Here is a 20,361-nt window from a genome sequence, read left to right on the forward strand (position 1 = left end):
ACTATGAGGATATTTTTGTTACGGTTTGGCATTATGCACATGTGTACTGTTTTTATCATCCCAGGGCTAATAGTCTGGTAGAGCGAGCAAATAGATTTCTGAAAGGGGTATTCAGTTGACTATGAGGTCGGGGCTGCCATGCAATAATGGGCCTCATTACAAGCTGGGCGCAAAAGGATACCGGGCACCAGTAAGGACACCGGTACCGGTAATCCCTTTGCGCCATATCCAAGGTCCCTTTGCAGGTCCTTCCTTAACACCTGGTTTTAACAGGCGTTAAGGACGGGACTCGCAAAGGCACTTCGGAGCTAATAACGGTACCGTAATTTACAGTACCGTTATTAGCACCCTCCCCATTGCCATTGAGCCCTATGGGGGCTCAAATGGGAATGGGGATTGACATTTTCAATGGGGACTTACCGGTCCCGCAAAGGTCGGACTAGACCGGTAAGTCCCCATTGAACCAGGGCGGACACGGTACAGGTAATGGTGCTAGTCATGGCGCTAATAGCGCCATGACTAGCACCAACCTCGGAATGAGGCCCAATGTTTTGAGAGAAATGGTGTGGAGCTATTTACGCCCCACTCGGTCACAAGAGTTTCTCCCTATGTTTTGTTAAAGGGACGTCAACCTGGTACCAAATTATGTCCGGGTTGGTTGGGGTTGGCTTGCAGTGTGAATGTCAATCGTAAGGAGGTGATGAAATTGGTGGAAGAGGCTCAGTGTCAATACAAGAGAGCATTTGATGAAACTTCTAAAGTAAAGGAACGGGAACGGGCTAATGGAGATTTTGTGTTTATAAGGAATCCCGGGTATGGTCTCAAATGTTTAGAAAGTACATTTCTGGGACCCAGAAGGATAGCTGCAGTGAGGGATAGTGTGGTGATTGTGGATGGTGGAGAAGTGTGGTCCAAGGGTAGGCTGGTGTTGAGTAAAGGTCAGAGTGAAGAAGAGGAGAGTGATAGTGATGAAAGTAATAAAAGTAATAAAGTGATGGGTGGAGGAAGTGTAAGTAGTGAGCGTAATGTTGGGAGTAGTGTGGTGATGGATGGGGGCCTGCTGGTGGAAGAATCAGGAAATGTCCTGTCATGTTTAAGGACTTTCTGTGTGTTTAATGACGCTTTAATTTTAGTGGTCATTTCACTTATTCAGGTACTAATTTAATGCATTGTTAAGGGGGCCTTGCTGTTGGGGTGTTTAGTGTTTTTGTGTTCTGTGTTTTTCTCTTTTATCATTAAGGGGGAAAGATGTGTTATGTTCTGTGGGATTCCAGACCCACCAGCGGTTCTGGAACCTGAGGCATTTGTAGCAGAGCTTGAGGCTGAGGTGGCTGCTGCTCTCTGTGGTTAACTCACTTGCCGAGTGGCGTGTATCAGTGGTGTGTGGACAGCAGTGTAACACATGGCTAACCTTTCTCAAATGTCACTATCAAACTACAACATTCTGTTTTCTCCATGTAATTGTTAATGTCCGCGGTCTAAATACAAGTCAAGCTGTTCAGGGGATATTCATGGATACGCGCCATGGCCGTAGCCACAACGCACTTTTAATTCATTTGCAAACATTCCGTTGGCGCCCCGGTCAAGCAGATGCATCCAGTTGACGTTATTCAGAGCGCGCCAACGTTCACGAATGTTATGACATGGTTGAGGACGGTCACAGAAGTCATTAAGCAGGCACACCGGTCCGACGGGATCACATTGTCTGCAATCGATGCACACTGTTCATGAAAACACATAAATCCACTTTACTCAATTGCTACCAAATGTAAAGTCCAATGTATGCTCTTGTACAGGTGCAACTGTACCCATTTCTAACTGTCATGTCCACTATGTTCAACTATTCTGGCTTTTTTCCAACCCCCAATGTCATATGAATGCTTCTGAGATACAGAGCAGATGGAAGAAAAACAACTGGAATCTCACCAACTTCACATATGGACAAGCGTCTCTTGGTGGAAAAACATTCACCACAGTAGGCATAATATACCATACAGCTTCCACAACACCTTCAGGGCAATATACTGCATATGTAAAACGCACAAATGGCAGGTTATAATGCAGTGAGAGACCTGTTTCTCGAAAACAAAGATTGCCTGCAAACCTAGTGAATGCCTCCTTAATATTCCTTCAACCAAAATGTAACTATTACATTATACCTCAAATGTATATTTTCTATAACGTTACAGTTATAATGCACCAATGGGTATCCAACTACTTCAAGACATAAAGTATTCCACAAAGTAACACAATTAATAATTAAAAATATGAATGTATGCATACATAATTTATATGTTAAACAAATTACAGTTAGAATATGCCTTTTGGAGTCTAGCTACTTTCTCAATACCACAAAACACATAGCTACCATTCTCAAACAATGTATTATCTCTCAAAGTAAAATGTGAATGTTTCAATCCACCTCAGATGTTTCCCCCATGCTCATGCGATTCGAAAAATCTTAATACAACCGCAATGTACTACACATAACTAATGTACAAAATGTGGTACCTACAATATATTTATTATCTATGAGGGTAAAAAAGATAGTGTTTTTTCTATTCTTTACAACATGTTCTAGCACTAATTATGTTTTCTTTTCTTTACAGACATACTGAAAATTGTGTTACCATTCCACCAGCACCTGATCTGCAACTATGATCCAAGCCCACCTTCCCTGGCCCGGATTATAGCAAAAGCCACATCACAAACCAGAGCACAAAAAATAAGCCCAGTGTACTTCAGAGCTGCAAAGTGCTAGTTTGAACGTTCATCTCTCCTGCTCTCTGCTTCCCCAGTCATAATCTATTAATCACCAGTAGGGAACAGTTAATAGTATACAAATGTTCTCTACATAAATACCACCATACCATGAATCACATATTCAAACTGCCTTTTAATGTGTGGTACTGGCTGTACTGTTTACACACACAGACAGATTCAGTACACCACACTCGCATGAATCTCCCCACTAATGTATATGCAGATGCTACTCATGATGCATTACAAGAAAAGCAGCAGAAGTCTCGTCAAATTCCCAGCCCACCAAAATAACACATATGTTCATTTGTATACAGGGGACAGAGAGATGGGTCAGACTTAATTGGACCACTGAAAGAAAGCCTGAATTAAAAAGGGGAGAGAGGCGCCCAAATCTAAAGTGATGGACCACTGGACACTGGGAACACATCCTGATCTCGAGGAACCCATTGGGGTAGTAATTGCGGCACAACGAAAATTAACTAGAGGGGAAGATACAGACCTTTAAGGACCCACTATTCTGCACATATCATAGGAGGGGCAAGTGTATCACACTGGAATACACCACAGGGGAGGGGATGCATGCAACAGTCAATAAAAACAGACAGTGTAGGTTAAGGCACAGCCGATTACCATCCCCACTAAAAAAATAAAACTCATTCTTCTGCATACACCTCTCAAACCCTGAAATAAACACAACCATACCTCTACGGCACAACAAACTGCACGCACTTCACTACACCACAACAACAAAACAAACCAATCATAGCCTCGCAAAACAGCACATGGCGGCTACCAACCGAGAAAAACTCCTACGCTCAGCAAACAGTGTCAACCGAACTGAAGCATCACAGCTCTCTTGCTCCTTTTCCCACTGAGTCCTACTAATTTTCCCCCCACCCTGTTGCTTTATAGAGCCGCAAGAGCGCCAAGAAACCATGCAAGTGGCGACAGTTCGCTGTATAAGAACCTTTAACATAACATTTCAAATGTTCCTTCACAACGCATAGTAAAAGGTCAGCGAAAAGAGACCCTGGCAGGTCCACTTTTCCCTACCCTAAATATAACAAAACCCACATGAACAGGGCCAGAGAAAAAAGTAGCTATGGCATCTCCTGCAGCCAAGCTCCGAGCCCACTTTTTCCTGACCCTCCGTATAAGAAATGTAGGATGCATAAACCCACAGAAAACAGGCCAAATATACTTCATAGCTGCAAAGTGCGAATTTACACGCTCAGCACCCCTGCTTTCTGCTACTCCAATCCCAACATATACCTATTGACCACCACCAGGGAACAGCTAATAGTATCCACTATTATCTACAAAAACAACACCCTTCTACAAACCACATATACACATTTCCTTTGTAAGTCAGGTAGTGGCTATATTGGATTATGGAAGCAGCAGCATAACTCCATCTCAAGTTACCAGGCTAGCTAACGTCTTCTCATATGTTACAAAAGATAATGTTTAAATGCTCTTAACTGATAAAATGGAGTTACATAAATGAAATTACCACAGGTGGTGTGTCATGGTGCTAATGTACAGCGTAGAGATCTGAGGATGCAAAACACAGCCCCCAAACATGTTTGTATAATGTATGGGTTTTGCAAGACTACGCCCATGCCAATGTCTGCGAATATGAAACCGAGGCTGTGATCAACATAGGACAAATAATGACAATTTCTTCCTCCTCTGGGATTCTTTCATGTGCAACACAAAGTTTAGGTATTCGTTTTTAGATATTTTTGCACCGGGTTGTCCGTAGACCAAGGTCATAGATCATAAAATCAGATAGGGCACCCATTTAAAAAAGTTTAATGTACCTTAACTTTCTCACCTGACCAACCAGTGAATGTTACTCGGGTCGCCAATAGGTCTAGGGGCATTCGTGGGCGCGGAATCAGGAAGAGAGTCCCCATACCAAACCGAGATATCATTCCTTTTGTTTACCTACTTTTTGGGAAAAAGATTAAAATCTGATGGATGGATGAACATCAAATTTGCAAAAGCATGCGCTTAAGACCAGGCCGCCACCCCTGACGCAAGTTTGCTACAAATCCGTCTAGTGATTCGAGCTGTAGCCCAAAGCAAATTTCCAAAATTTGGTAACCCCATTTATAACTTTACTCCCCCTCTTCCCACCAATTGACGAAAGTGGACCAAACTTTTCAAAATCATTCAATCAGGTCTATATTTTATTTTGCTAAGTTTTGAGTGGATTCATCAAATGGTGTCAAATTGATAATCCACCCAAAAGTACTCTTCAATCATAATGTCAACGTAACCATATACAGGGTTTGCAATCGCAGACCTTTTGCTATATAGTGGATGAAGAGTCATCCCCATTAAAAAAAAAAATAATAAGTCCAACTACTAAAATTGGTCAACCAAAATTACGACTAAAAAAGTGTGTCAACGAAACCACATAGAACAGACAGGCTTCTGCCAAACAACAATCACTTAGTGGCATCCGACTGGATGTCTAAATAAAGTTACAGTACTGGAGTGCCTCCTGCAATGAAACCTGTCTGGTGAAGCCTAAATTAATCTTTTGAGTATCCGCTTCCCACCCTCCATTGAGGCTTTGAGTGCCAGGACTAGAAAAAAGTTGTGCCCTGGGGTCACAGAGACCTGGTGGGGCACACACATGACTATCAACTTACCCCCTCTAAATTCATTGCATTCAAATACCAGAAAGCAAAACAAGACCATTTTTGATGGCACTTCTTTATATCCCAAGGACACACAATGGATTAACAATTGTGTATGTACAACACTCTACCTACCACCTACCTAATATTGTTCATACAGCCCTTCTTTGTCTATCTGCACACTGCTAGCCTCAATCAGCAGAGCTTGATCAACTTTGCAATGGGATAGTGATCTGGGTGCACAAAAAAAATCACAAACTAAGAAATCCATCTTTGCTCAAAAAGCAATATCCCGTACTGTTGTCAAGGGAAGAGGGGGAATATAGCCCATTACAGTCACCCAGCTTTAAGAGAGCTTGAAGTGTTCACTGTTAAAGCCAGAGTGACTTTCCAACTCTTCATACTAATGCACTTGTGTGCCAAAGGGAAATTCCTTAAAAAACGAAATAATCAGGCAACAAACCAAGCACCAACCTCTTAAATTCCTGGACACCTCAGATGAAGGTTTGGAGGTCTACGGTCCAACAAAAAAAGGGACATGTGCTGACAGTGAAAGGAATGACGGAACCAGAGGACATGTCTTAATGGTGTACGCCCCAAGACTCTGGAACTTCCCTGTCAATACCTGGCTTGCATCTACATTTGAGGAAGGAGCTTAAACCCCTGCCCTTCAATATGAGATAGTGCAATCCGTCTGTCCCCCACCAAATTGCCCACCCCCAATCCCATTGTTAGTACCCCACTCCTTTGTACAGTTCCCTTGCTAGCTGCTTCCAACATTGCATACTTCCCTTATGACTTGCAAAACGCTCGGATGCTTCCCAATGTTCAGACTTCACTCAATAAATACAATAATAATAAAATAATAATAATAATAATAATAAAAATTACAACTAGTAGATGCATACTGGATTTGTAGCCCCTTCTGAGTGGTTACCATCCTGTAGAACAGATTGCGTTCTCACATGTTCAGAAAATGTTTAAATGCTTAAGGGGATTAGCACAAGCAATACAGACATTACTCCACTGATCTCTATGCCTTAGCGACACCTCACTGATAACAACCAAGATGCCAGATAAACGTATCAGATTTTAGCTTAGGTACTCTGGCTCTGAGAAGAGCAAACCATTTTGCTGCTAGACTGTCCTTGTGGGCGGAACGAGGCAGATATGCAAAATTACATCTTTCCTGTGGAAAGACACATTGACTAAGGTTTGATTGTAGATTCTCTTAAATAGACACCATTCAATAGAACCTGTTATTTGGCCTTATTCATTCTCAACAATGGGTCTCACGTGTTTGCAAACGTTGAAATGCTAGGGGATTCTCTCTCAGATAGTAAGGGTAAAACAGGTGTGGCCAGCATACTCTGTGCCTAGAGAGTGCACCTCAACTGCACCTACTTGAGGGTGCCCAACAGGACAGAAAAACGTGTTTGTAATTGCTGGTGGTTTTCTTGTTCAAAGGACAACTGCCACGCATTTCGGTGCTGTCCTGTCCCTCCTCTGATAAGGCGCAGTGAGCTGCAATATGATTGTAGACCGTTCTGGTAAGGCATTGTCCCTTATACCAGGTTATTGAGCCTCATCTATTCGTGGAAGAGGGGCTCTCACATTTTACATATTAAGTTTCGCTCTAAGTTATTATTGGTAATCCAGACGTGGATCCCTTGAGCTCTGTGCCTAGAAAGACCCTGCACCAGAGCTGCACCACACTGACGACTCCTAAAAATTCCAAATCAAGAGTACAGGATTATCCTTGGTGCTCTTGTTCAGAAAAAAGAAATGTATTACAATGTTGGTGCTGATTTGCCTTTGAGGATGAGACCACTTATGCAAATGAATATTTCTCATCTGTAAAGCACAGTGATCTAAAACATGATTATAGTCTGTCCTGAGTGAGCAACATCCCTTTAAACGGGGTATTTAACATATTTCTAGCTGCACTTCGGGCACTCACATCTTTGGCAACTACTAGACATTGTGGGTTCGCAGCCCACCGGAAGGACGATGCACAAAAAACTGTCAGAAGAAAATGTACATGCAGCAGTGGCTGTGAAAGCAGATGGTAAGCAGTGTAAGAGGACAGCTCAGTGTACAAACGGGGGGACCACTCTGAAGCAAGTGTGGCCAAGCAGGAGTGGGGCAAAGAGAGAGAGCGATCTTGCAGGGAAACAGCCATTAGGTGGCAGCCCTCTACAATGGCGCTCTTTGGGTAGCACACTTTAGACATATAACCATACTGGGTCATAGTTCTTTGCAAATGTTTTTAAACATGGGGGGTGGCAAGGTTTTAAAAGCTTCTAACATGAAAGGAATTTTGAGAAATGGTGTTTTGTTAGAGAAATTACAACAAACTATTTCATGCAGGGGACACATTTTCATATATTAAGGCACTACACTTAGGCATTAAAGTCACCCACCCTTGTTTACAAATAACAGTTCTCTAGTATGTGGAGTAACAGGAAAAATGTGTGTGTATACAATTTCGTATTATGTTTATTTTTTAGGCGTCATTGTGGTTATTCTGTATAAACCTGTGGGCAGCAACTTTAGCAGGATAAAAAATAGATAGGATGGGTATCCTGTGATTTTAGCGATTTTTTTTTAAAGAGGTACGTTTTGCCGATACTAAAATAGTGAAAAAAAACAGAAGATAAGTTTAAATATGTATGTATAATGGGGGTAAGGGATTAAAACAGGTGGGGAGGGGATTGGGATGGGTTAAAAAGAATTGGGAAATGGGCTGGCGAGCCCACCCTCCCTCTCCAAATAAAAAGTGTTGTCTTTTTTCTGTATTTTGGTTTAGGCCAAAATTACCTTGGTAAAACATTTTTCATTAAAATCACATACAACCAATAGGAGCACCTCAGAGATTGGGAACAGAAAGGCCCAAGAAGTATTTGACTTAGGATTGCAGAGAACAAGATGATAGAGGGCATTCAAATTGCTAACATAATGCATGGATCTATTTGGTTTTGTCCTGTAGGATGCAAAATGTACACTAACTACTCGTGATTAGCGAGTGGGAATTTTATGTGGAGGCAAGTAAATGAGGTGCCTATGTACAGCTGACAGCCTGCCTATGTAAATAGCCTGCACCTGCAGTCGGTCTGTGCAAGACCCCCGTCCACTGTAGAAGGCCAACTGTGGACTGGAGTTTGGATCAGCCCGGCAACCTGTCATGCAGTACCAAGTCACTCACAACTCCTGCAGGATCCTATGGTGCCAGACCTCCTGCATGTTACGTGAGGCAGAAATCCCTGCAACTCAGGGCAACCTCCTTTGGTTAAGGACACCCAGGAGGTGGACTTGTGGATTTGGGGTGTGTGCGCGCTGTACACAAAGGAGTAAACTGATGAGCCACGTGTAAGGGATTGAACAGAAAATCACTGCCACTGCCAGGGAACCCAAGCTGTCATTTATTTCGATTCAAGCACTGCTTCTCGACCCACAACACTCCAAAGACCCCGGCGGTAAAGCTGGAACTGGCCACGCCTCTGTTGGGTGTTGACAATGGGAGTGGTAGGGTTAATATATGCCTGAGTGCAACTGTTCCAGACAAGGTGTCCAGAAACTAGAACACATCATCCCCGCTTTTACCAAATTCTGTGGTAGACCAAAAGTGATATCGACCCACCACCTTTCTGAGGGTTTTTAGTGATTTTCCATGTTTATCTTCTTGTGACCCAATGGGTATTATTCGAAAGGCTCACGTGCAGCAAAATGTAAATGTGCCTTCATTCAGCAATGGTCATTTTACCTCTAGCAGGCCTTATGGCGCTGAGCAATACTTTGGTGGAATTAAAAAGTTGGGGTGTCCCTAAAGCATGGTCTCCGAAGTCAGGAGGCAAGACCTAAATATGAATAGTTAGTATTTGGTCAAGATGTATGATACCAGCTGCCCCAACCTTGCAGAATGGGCTGGCAAGGATATTCAAATTCTGAGCAATCAGTTTCTCTACTAGAGAATAGTTAATATATAGCCTTTACTTGTTATAGTGGTCAGTGTTTTGCTCAGAGAAAAATTGATATGTCTAGGACCAAACCATTTTGGTGATGTAAGGATGCTGGATCAGAACACCATCTCATGTGGTTCCAATGTCTACATCTTCTCCTACATCATTTTCACAGAATTACCAAAGCCAGCACAAGCAAACTCATATTCTGTCCTCCCAGCCAAATCCATATGCAGTGTATTGGGACATGCTTGGTGCTTAGGCAGCACTTTTACATAATTGTTGATGTTTATGTGTGGCTAATAGCTTAGAAATTAAAATGTTTTTATCCTGTTGTCTTCTTATAAAAGGTCTTTTTTAGTTTTCGGTTAGTACGTACGACAGCATTAACTGCCTACATGGTGAGAAGAGATTATGTAAACAGATGTGCAATGCAGTGACAAAATAAATAGTTGGGCTATCAAACAACTGTGTTACCAAAGACACTTTGCATCAGTCATTCGAGTTATTGTGCACATCAAAGTATGATGTAACTAACAGATTACAATGATTAGTATAAGAGAATCACCTAGCATCCCCAAAATTAAAATAACAATTTTAAAAGTGCTCATGGGAATTAACAGAACCTCCACAAATTGTTCTCAAAAGAATAATGCAAACTTTTATTTAAACTAAGTCTGCTTTTTGCGGCGGGGAGGGGGTTAGTCCCACATTTGAAAAAACTAACAACTGGCAAAGGCCTCCATTTGCCATTTGCTCAGAGTTGCTTTTAAACTAACAATGCTTTGCCTCCTGAACTTGTCCTTTTTAAGTTAAGGCCTACAAGTCCCAAAATTCAAAGCCCTCTTATATATAAAGGTAATACTTTCAAAGCCCTCTTATATATAAAGGTAATACTGGTTTAGGGTGACTGATAGTATTATATGTCTGTTGGCATCTAGGAGAGTAACTACTTAGAGAGAATGACCAACTTTGAAAGATAGGGGCAAAAAGGGTGTTTGGAATGATCTGCTGTATTATAGTAGCCGGGTCTGGGTAAGAGTGATGTCATACATTGGAAGGTTCTTGGAGTGGAATGCGTGAGTTGCGGAAGTCTAGGGGTAACAGTTGGATCGAGCCAGTGCAGCAGTGGGACTAGTGGATGTTTGTCCTTAATTCTGACTTAAATACTGAATGAACAATATCCTGTAATCTGAAATCATAAGTCAGAAGTTTTAAGACCAGTTTGCCTCCGACCTCTTTGTGGACATGACGAGGATTCACGCTCCGTACCACACAGAGTGACAGACGGCATAAGGCCATAGAAGATAGAGCAGAGCAGAACCGAGCCATAGAAAACAGCTTTCGAGACAGCAGAGCAGAACCGTAATAGGAGGACGCTTCGAGGTTTTAAGCAGGTGGGGTGCAGGGCAGCGTAGAGGAGACATCCACCAGCCCCAGGGCTTTCAGGTGAGCCCAGCGCTAGGGGGTGCATTTGAGGCGATGACTGCGTTTGTGCGGATGATGTCAGTGGAGCTCTATCTGTGTCGGTCTGAAATGCGCCAGTGACCTGAGGGCGTATTTGGGTTATGCACGGCCTCGTCACAACAAAGTAAACGATTCATGTTCGAATGACACAGCCATGTCACAGCAAAGTTAAGACGAAGTAAGAAGCTTCAAATGACAGCTAGCTGTTTAATAATCATTGAGACATTTGCTTTCGAAGGTGAAGGTTTTGGATTTCAAAAGTGACTTGTGCTGAGCATTCAAAGCAACCCTCCTAAAGTTTCAGGCTTTGTTAGTAACTCCAGGTTGTTGTGGGAGCTAATATAGGCATTTAACACTAAGGAGGCGTTACCTGCGTGTGTTTTGTGCTAACGGGGAAAGTTACCGGGTGCGTGGCTAACTGTGTTATGATAACGTTGAGGCAGAGACCAACGGCCGCAGAGGGAGTGATGAGCACGTCACGCAGGGGCGTTGCTAGGGGGGGGCTAAGAGGGCTATAGCCCCTGATCTTTTGGTTGTAGCCCCGGATAGAATCTCAGGAGCTACAGCCAAAAGACTAGCTAGCCCCCAGTCCGACAGTTCTGACATCAGCGTAGCCCCGGGTCTTTTCCAGACCTAGCAACTCTCCTGACGTCACGTGAGGTGGAGGTTCTTTTCTCAGAACGATGTCCGACTACGCCGCTCGGAAAACGGAGAACTAGCGAGGTGGATTTGGAGATCGATGTCAAATGCTACGGAAGTGGGGGAGGGTAACGTACTGTACGGCAAAAGGTTAATACTGACTAAGTAAGACCCGTTTGGTACTGAGGTGCCTGTTGTCACTTTGGTTGGTAACTAATGCTGTAAAGAAGAAGTATGCCTTTTCTGGAGCAGTGCGTGTGCAAAGGCAGAGGCACAAGCGCGTAATGACTAGAGAGTTGATAACAGTATCGTACTGTTAGAGGAACTAGACCCTGATTTTTTAGGTTTTTTCAGGGACCTAATGTGCTATGAATGAGCGTATTAGGAGTTAAGTGATGTGAGGCCTAATGTGTGTTGTGAGTGTGATGAAGAGTTATTGAGTGTCGTGGCCTTTGTTAGTGAAAGGAATTGTTAATGAAGACTTTTGGCATTTTTAGGAGTTTTTTTTCAAGAATGTTTGGGTGACAAAGTAAAGCAAATGTTGGGAGTTCATTCTCATACGTGTTGTGGGTGTCAAAGTATAGCATGTTTGGAAGTTTGAGCTCACAGTTTATTCACTAGCGAGTATTCAATGGATAGTGATAATCATACTGTGCGCTGACTTATGTTTTAACATTTTGGTTTAGGTTCAGTGAGTATTCAATGGACACTAATGAATTCATGGGAAATGTTTAAGTTCATTCTGCGCACTGTCTAGGGTATGCTGTATAAGTTCATACTGTGCGCCTTTTTGGGTATTGCGTTTGTGCTTTGATGAGTTGATTTCTGTGGTAGAGGGTCGGCATGGCCGGGTGGGTGCTGCCGCTGGGGTGTACAATGTGTTGCATTTGTGCTTTGATGAGTTGATTTCTGTGGTTGAGGGTCAGCATGGCCGGGTGGGTGCTGCCGCTGGGGTGTACAATGTGTTGCGTTTGTGCTTTGATGAGTTAATTTCTGTGGTAGAGGGTCGGCATGGCTGGATGGGTGCTGACGCTGGGGAGCCAATAGTAGTTTGGTTGCCCTGTGGTTAATTAGAAGATATCTTGTCTTGAGGGTCGGCATAGCCGGGTGGGTGCGGACGCTGGGAAGCCAGTTAGTACTGGTTGCCTTGTGGTAATTTAGAAGATATTTTGTCTTGAAGGTCTGCATAGCTGGGTGGGTGCTGACGCTTGGTAGACAGTTAGTGGTTGCCTTGTTGTTATTAGAGGTTATGTTTGAGGGTCGGCATGGCCGGGTTTGTGCTGACATTGGGTAGCAAGTGGTATCGTTGGTTAGGCAGAGCTTATGTGGTTTTAGGGTCTGCGCAGCTGGGTGGGAGTCATGCTGGGGGACTTGTGGTAGTTTTGGTCATTTTGGTTTGTGTTGTTCCATGGTTGCCCGTGGTGGTATGAATTATTGCAGGTGGTGGTGATGGTGATTTGATGGCATGGTTCTGGTGTCTATTGGGTTCTGGCTGCTAGGTCTGCAAGCCGGAAGGTGAATGGTAATGAGTGGATGGAGTGCAACAAGGAGGCATGGTTGTAGGTGATTCGAGTGGTAATGCGATACTTTAGGTTGTTTTGATTGGAGTGTGTTTTCGTTTCTTGGTGGGGATTTTTACTGTAATAAAGGGGAGGAAGTACGTAATGATCTGCTGTATTATAGTAGCCGGGTCTGGGTAAGAGTGATGTCATACATTGGAAGGTCCTTGGAGTGGAATGCGTGAGTTGGGAATTCTAGGGGTGACAGTTGGATCGAGCCAGTGCAGCATACTGACTTAAATACTGAATGAACAATATCCCGTAATCTGAAATCATAAGTCAGAAGTAAAGGCTTTTAAGACCAGTTTGCCTCCGACCTCTTTGTGGACATAGGTCACTTCAGTGTTCAAATATCATTTTATTTTTGTGATTATTCAAAATAAATCAACATTTCGTAAAGTGCCAGTAAAATATTTGCATACAAGTCTAAGGGTGCAATAGCAAAACTACACTTTCATCCACTCCCATATTGCCAAGAGACCCCATTATGTCATGTGTGATGGCTTCCTGGAATTGCATTTTTTCCATTTCCTTTTATACGTCCATGGTCTGAAAGCTCCATCAATCACAGTGAAGTAGCCTGAAAAAACAGGATTTTACTGATGGTGTCACACATAAAATGTGTTTGCTTAACAGCTATGCACATCCCAAAAAATATTGAGGATGACCATTGACTAACCACGCAAAGGCTTTCTACCTTGAAAGTAAAAGCCAACTATAATCGCAGACATGTGCCAAAAGACAGGTTTAATTCCTACACAAAGCTCATGTGCTGCCGTTGTAACCCAATATACATTTAAACATGTTGCAATGAAAAATGCTTTTTAAAAAGTACAATATAACCATAACTCATCACTGTTTCAAATAAGAGGACTACCAAAACAACAGTTGTACGTTGTGCTATTGTCTAATAACATTTTTACAAGCTCACAGATAACCCTATAATGTGAAAATAATAACTATTCCACTTGATATATGATGTAGAAAAGATATTGTGACGAGCCATTCCTCAGAACTAAGATCATATGTTAAACCAAAAACGAATATTCAGTAAGACAATTTTAGTTTGATAATGGGAGCCCTCATATACAGCTTTCTTTCTGGTAGGATGCTCTTTGGTTCTCTGTAGACTGACAGCAGCAGGTGCAGCCTCCCACCCCTTCCCCTCTGCTGTCCTTTCCACATAACCCCCCAATCAATTTGTTCTGCTTTCCCTCCGACCAGTCAAAGCACCCAGAGGATAAAAGTTCATGTTTTCTCTGACAACAGAGGAGAAAGGCAATCATAGCTGCTGACCCCCTATGACAGTTACAATCTATATAGTGGTAAACATATACTTCTGGAGGCCTGCCAGGAAGAAATCACTCTGCTTATAAATTTAACAAAAAGTCAGAGGGTTTTTATTTCATTGTCCTTAATTATTATCTATGAAAGACATAATTTAAAAGGCTCACAATGAAACGAGCCCCAAATCCTCTAAAGTAATGTAAATCAGTCAGGCGTCTTCCAACCCTGTTTAAAGTGGCTGTACATTTACAAAAATGTTGTATGCAACACTTTACTGTGGGGTGGCTAAGAAGTTAAACCCCATCTGCCGTGGCCATAAATCAGACCTAAAGTTATAAAAGAAGGCTGATTTAATGTAAGGGGGTAAACTGAGGCGAAGAGCAGAAGCACACAAAGGAAGGGGCTACGCAGAAAGAAGGGGGGAGGCCTTTGTCAGCGGCTCACTGGGTGACCAGCCTGGCAGACAATCAACGTATTCAGCCTTTAACTCTCACACACATCCATCCTCGGCAAATATATTTTGTTTTTCTTCATGTTCATTTTCCTTTGAGTTTTTGCTGTGGGGTTTTGATTTAATATCGGTCTTGATTCAGACAAGCTCTTCAATTTCCTGCTGCCTTTCATCCATCCTTGGGGCTTTAATTTAACAGTCTTCTTTTTTTTTTACTCCTCAGCAGTCTCATTTGTATTTAGTTATAAATGTTTGTGAAACCCATGGGTCGGTGAGTCATCATCCTGAATAGAAATAACATACTTATTTACTTCCTCTTGAAACAAGGTTTAAAATGATTCACCTATGTATTCTTCATAGGATGTTTTAATTGCGTCAGTAAAGCACATGAAAAATGTACAAAATTGAAATATTTGTCCTAATCGTTTGCTGGAACATACGCTATATTTTCAGTGTCTGACTGAAGGCCTAGTTTAGCAGTACAGTTTTTCCCGGTTTTTGGAGTCGCTTGATGCACTTCACAGCAGGTCATTTTTTCTAACATTACTGTTCTATAGTGCTTCAAAATAAACCATTATAAAAAAAACGGTGTCTAGTGACTTCTCAGTTTACTGTCAACATTTTCAAATTGTGAATTATGTATGTGGCCCCACTTTTCTGGGCCTTTTGTCTGAGTTACCCCTACTGCCTTCCTTAGTCAAGTTAAAAGTGCCAAAGAAACACGATTTTTTGTAAATTGTCATTTTTGAAAAGATGGTACCTGTTGCTCTTTTAAAAAGATTTGGGTTTGAATTTACTGTTCACTGTAATTAAGATTTCCAATTATTTTTTAATAATCAATCACAGTACTAATGTTATGTCTGAAAAGAAATGGGGTTTGAGGAATTGGGGACATATTATCACAATTTCATATGTAAATGTAGAGAATCCAAGGATGGAAAGGAGATTGCTCATCTTCTACGGAAGCTTATTGAACCATTAGGTCTGACCAGAATGCACTAACCATCCAATATACGTGTATGCATTTCAGGGACTTGAGGATTGCCGGTTGCCATGTGACGAAATTCCATGTCTTGTTTCAGCCAGAGCTGGCTTTACAGCCAACAGCACTTTGTCATAGCTCGCAACTCACACGTTTTCAGAGGGTGTTGCCTGCCCTGTTATCAGCTTAATCACCCACCATGCCCCCAAACGCCCATACACTTCAATGGGTTGCCACCCTTCACAAACAAATTCTGGTGTTTTCACCCACCCTGAGCCACAGATGGTTGAGAGCTATGCTTTGTACGCTGGGACATGAAGGCTCATACTTATAATGGAAAATGCTCAAATACCAATACTAAACTGAAAAGTGATGTAGGCTGAACAGTAGGTGCTTGGCAGCAATGAACACTATTTAGCGTTCAGTGGACATTGGATGTACTATAAAAAATGCCCATTTCAGAGTCTGAAATCCCAATTCCCTAAATGAATATTCACATTTATAGGTCTCAACTTTTTAAAGCTTTAGTGATGCCCCTTTGACATTAAAATGTCAGAAAAGCTTAAATGTCCCTTTGAAATTAATTGAAATAACAGTTTGGAGTCACAGGAGGAAACATTTTCATTGAAGCAATATGACTGCCAAAGTTCTCTTTGGCCCTCCCAAATGAGCAGCACAAGTGAGCTATGAGCAAATGTGGTTAGTCTCCAGGAGTGTGGAGGGGAGTGGTAGATGGCCCTATACTCTAGAGGTCTGTGATAAATTAATCTCTGGTCACATGATAACCAGAGATCACAGGCTTGCCCGTGTTATGCCAAAATTCCATTAGTCCTCTTTACTGCATGGCTTACTAGGAGATGCCACTTCAGAGCTACAAATCCAGACTCCATAATTAAGAATTGCCCTAATTTGAGGGATGTTGCACGCCCTGGACTAATGTGCGCCACCACTTAATGCACTCCAGACTTCAATTTGGCTCAATCTCCGCGCAGTCAACGGTGCCCATAAAGTGTTCTTCCCTTTCCATTGACATCAATGGGACTGCCTGCCAAAAACTATTTCAAAAGGTTGCCAGGAGAGACCCAACAACAGCTGAATTGGGGAAACATGTTCTCAATACTCAAGTGAAAAGTAAATCCTGGAGATAAACACGTGAGAATCATTCAAATCATTACTAATATATGGATGTAACTGACGTGTTATGGCGTGAGGTGAGGTGGGAGCAGCACACCACCAATGCAGCACACAGTTAATAAGGTGTTCTAAAGATGAGGGGTGTTACAATTGGCCCTGTCAGGAAACCAGGAGTATGTATGTAGCACATATTCTGTGGTAATCCACTTCCACACTGTAGAGAAAGCGCACACCCGGTTTTCCTCCCACGGGAGGCATGCACACTGACGCCTCTCTATCCCCCTTTCCTTCTAACAGGTCAAACGCGTGAATTCGGGGGCCGGTTGAGCCCCTTTCTGGGGCCTGGGGCCCCGCTGCGCACCTAACGGACGAGCGAGCGGCCACCCGGAGCGCGCTGGGAATAAAAGGAGCAGCGACAGAAAGCTAACGGCTTCTTCCCGCCCAGCCGCGCTCCTTCCTGATTGGCCGGCGGGACAATGGAGTGCGCGAGGCAGACGGCGGCGCGCTCCACGCCTCGCGCTGCCCGGGGAGTTCCTCCGCCGTGCGCCCAGCGAGCCAGGCGTGCCAGCCGCCCGCGTGCACACGCATCTGCTCTTTCCCTCCCCGAAGCATACTGCGTGGCTTACCGTCTGGCAAGCCCTGAAACATGATCAACCCTGTGCAAAAAAAAAAGATGCACATTTGCATTTCCTTCATGCTTTGTGCGAAGTCCGCCCACCATCTATTGTTTCAGGCTATGGGTGTGCAGATTTGACCTCCTGTCAAGACCACCCCCGTTTTAGGAGAAAGCGAACACACTGAGCTTTAGATCTCAACGCCGTGGCCCCTCCCCCTGGTTTGATTTGCAAATGGAGAAGATCCCGTGTGTCAAACATTGCAGCCCATCCCCATCCATACCTAAAAAAAAACGAACCCCTCCCCCACCCATCCAAAAGATACTTCTAATCAATTCAGTGGAAGAAAGTCGTTTTCTCTCATTTCCCCAGTTCCAGATATGGACTGGATACCAACACATCGGCAATTAGAGTTTTTTTTTTAAAACCTGCGTTTCTTTAAGATTACATTTTTTCATTATTTTGTTATATCGATTCACAGCACCAGATCCCCGCCCCTTCCACCCGTCGCCTGGCATCTGTCCGTGGCCACGACGTTTTTGCCCCTTCAAAGCTTAGTATCTGTTTTGCAACCAAACAAAAAAAACACCCTGTGACTGATAGGTAAAAAAGCAAGAAAAAATGAGTCCACGTCACCCCCCATACACATCAACAGATTCTACCACTAAGGGGACAATATGCCCCTTTTTCCATTTTGAGACCTGAAAGCCTCAGCAAAACCCAGCAATCACAGGAGCGAGCAGCAGCCTTGGAGCTCCCTCTGCCAGCAGGCTTGCCAAGCCCAGCTCCTTCCTGCAGACCGCAGACATGAGTGGATTTACTTCCACATGGATATCCTTTCACGGGACACAAGAGAAGCGAAGGCATTTAAATGCAGACAAGTGAACACAAAACGAGGCATACCCTTTCCTAAAAGAAATAGCCTAATACTCAAGAAATGCACACAAAACACAGCCAGCGAGGGAACCGATCCAGAGCCCTCTTGCTGAGTCGACGTGCCAGCCAAAAATGGCTCCATCTTTCAGCAAGGACCAACAACTGCTTAATTTTGACAAAATGAATCACATTTACCAGTCTGCAAAACCACTAAAGATGACCCTAGATTCAGCAACTATACAAAGATCTCCCCATCTGTGTTCTGACAAAGATGCCGTCCAAACATCTTTCAAAGCTGGACAAAACACGAATTAATGTGTACTAACACCCGGCCCCACAGTCCTTCTCTTCACTAGCTAAGTGCACCTCAGAGGACCTCTGGACCATCCCCCCAGACACATACAAGGGTCGCAACCAAAGCTTAAAAATCTTCTGCAAATGTACACAGCATCATACAGCCACTGAAAACCCCTCCACCCGAGTGCCCAGCACTGAGATGCAACCTGCAACGAGGGGAGGGCGTGGGCAGGTGGGGTGCACAGCACTGTACCAGATGCATGCAGTGAACTGGTCCACCAACCGTGTACAGAATGTAGGACACCCACACTGGAAGGAGTGGATGCTGGCTCTGGGATAACAGAAATTAGTCATACAAAAGAAGAGCCAGTGTGACCTCCATGTACACAAATATGATAGATATGTTGATTAAAATAAATATACTTCCAAAGTGTTCACAATTGTAAAAAAAAAAAAAAAACAGACACCTCACTGAAGCAATCCAATGAGCCTGCTAAATGCATTACCGAACACAGAGAAAAATACAAAAAAAGAAGAAAGGATGCAGTTCTGTGCGTGGACAAAACTGAGTGTGTGTGCATCCTTGATGGCACACATGCAAATGCACGCAAACATCTAGGGCTAGGAGCTGCACATGTAAAATACAAAAAATGGAACACAAAAATACATCCAGGGCTGGCCATGAAAATCACAATGATACATGAAAAGGACACATCCCGCAGAAATCCGAGGCTGCCGGCTGGCGTGCTTCTGCTAAAAATGATTAATACCAGGACCCAACACATCCAGGGCTCTGCATGGGGTGCTGAAAATGAAAGTATGCATTGCAACAAAAAAAAGCAAAAGCAAGCAAGGGGTCCAGGGGCTTGCTGCCTGCCTCTAGATCCGAGCTCCATCCATCCTGCATGCAGCCCAGAAATTGCGCTGCATCGGGGGAAACCGTTATGCACCGAGACCAGAAATAACAAACGAATTCGGTAAAAATAAGAATTTGCAAATAAACGTGTACCTGCGGTTCCCAGCAAAAGCCAAGTCCAGACGAGATCCTGAGTTTGCAGCATTGCCAATCTGCGGAGGGGCAGGGGGGCAGGCAGGGCGCTCCTCTCCTTGAGGCTGTTTTGTTTTTGCAAAACGATCAGGGATTTTTCATGTACCCTCTATGAAAACTTCAAGCACCCCGATCTGGGTGAGCGTAGGCTGTTTTCCAGTTTTTTGGCCCGGATTGTGGGTGCTTTTTAGAGGGGTGGTGGATCTTTTTTTTTTTGCAAGCTGCGCTGCTGTTGCCTCCACTTGCTGATTCCGAGAATGAGTGACAGTATTCGCGCGAGCCTCAGCACGCGCTGCGACGGCGGGGTGGGATCAATGCGCACGGGCGCGCGCCCGCCTGCACTGATTCCTGCTGCCGCCGCCGCGACCATTTGATGAACAGTGTTGTGAGCGCGCCCGTGTATCCCTCCGCCTAATGTGAAAAGCTAGGCGGGCTAGTGCGCCGAGAGAGCATCAGATGGGGACGGTGGCTGGGTACTAGATGCCTCCGGAATGAGGGCAACGGGCGGCGGCTGGATGCGAAGCCCGGAACGGAATCTTCTGCAGTCTGGAGCGGGCGCGACATCAGCTGTCTCCCTGGCACCCGGCCGCCCCCCAGCCCTACAAGGCATTCATTTAGCTCTGTATCTTGATTA

The 20,361-nt window shown here is 43.8% G+C and overlaps 1 protein-coding gene across 5 annotated transcripts in view; it reads right to left on the reverse strand.

The window, feature by feature from the left end:
* Positions 1-19,990, reverse strand: part of NCAM1 (neural cell adhesion molecule 1) — a 948,636-nt gene extending 928,646 nt beyond the window's left edge. For 4 of the 5 annotated variants that reach the window (XM_069614261.1, XM_069614260.1, XM_069614258.1 and 1 more), the window contains exon 1: positions 19,689-19,880. In XM_069614261.1, the coding sequence (XP_069470362.1) occupies positions 19,689-19,740 (52 nt within the window). In that variant the 5' untranslated portion in view covers positions 19,741-19,880. Of the gene's footprint in view, positions 1-19,688 lie in introns of all 5 variants that reach the window. The other variant, XM_069614259.1, reaches the window with a different exon arrangement.
* Positions 19,991-20,361: the final 371 nt, after the last annotated feature.

Source organism: Ambystoma mexicanum, chromosome 9, assembly GCF_040938575.1.
Source record: "Ambystoma mexicanum isolate Mex_15411 chromosome 9, UKY_AmexF1_1, whole genome shotgun sequence".
Lineage (NCBI taxonomy): Eukaryota > Metazoa > Chordata > Amphibia > Caudata > Ambystomatidae > Ambystoma > Ambystoma mexicanum.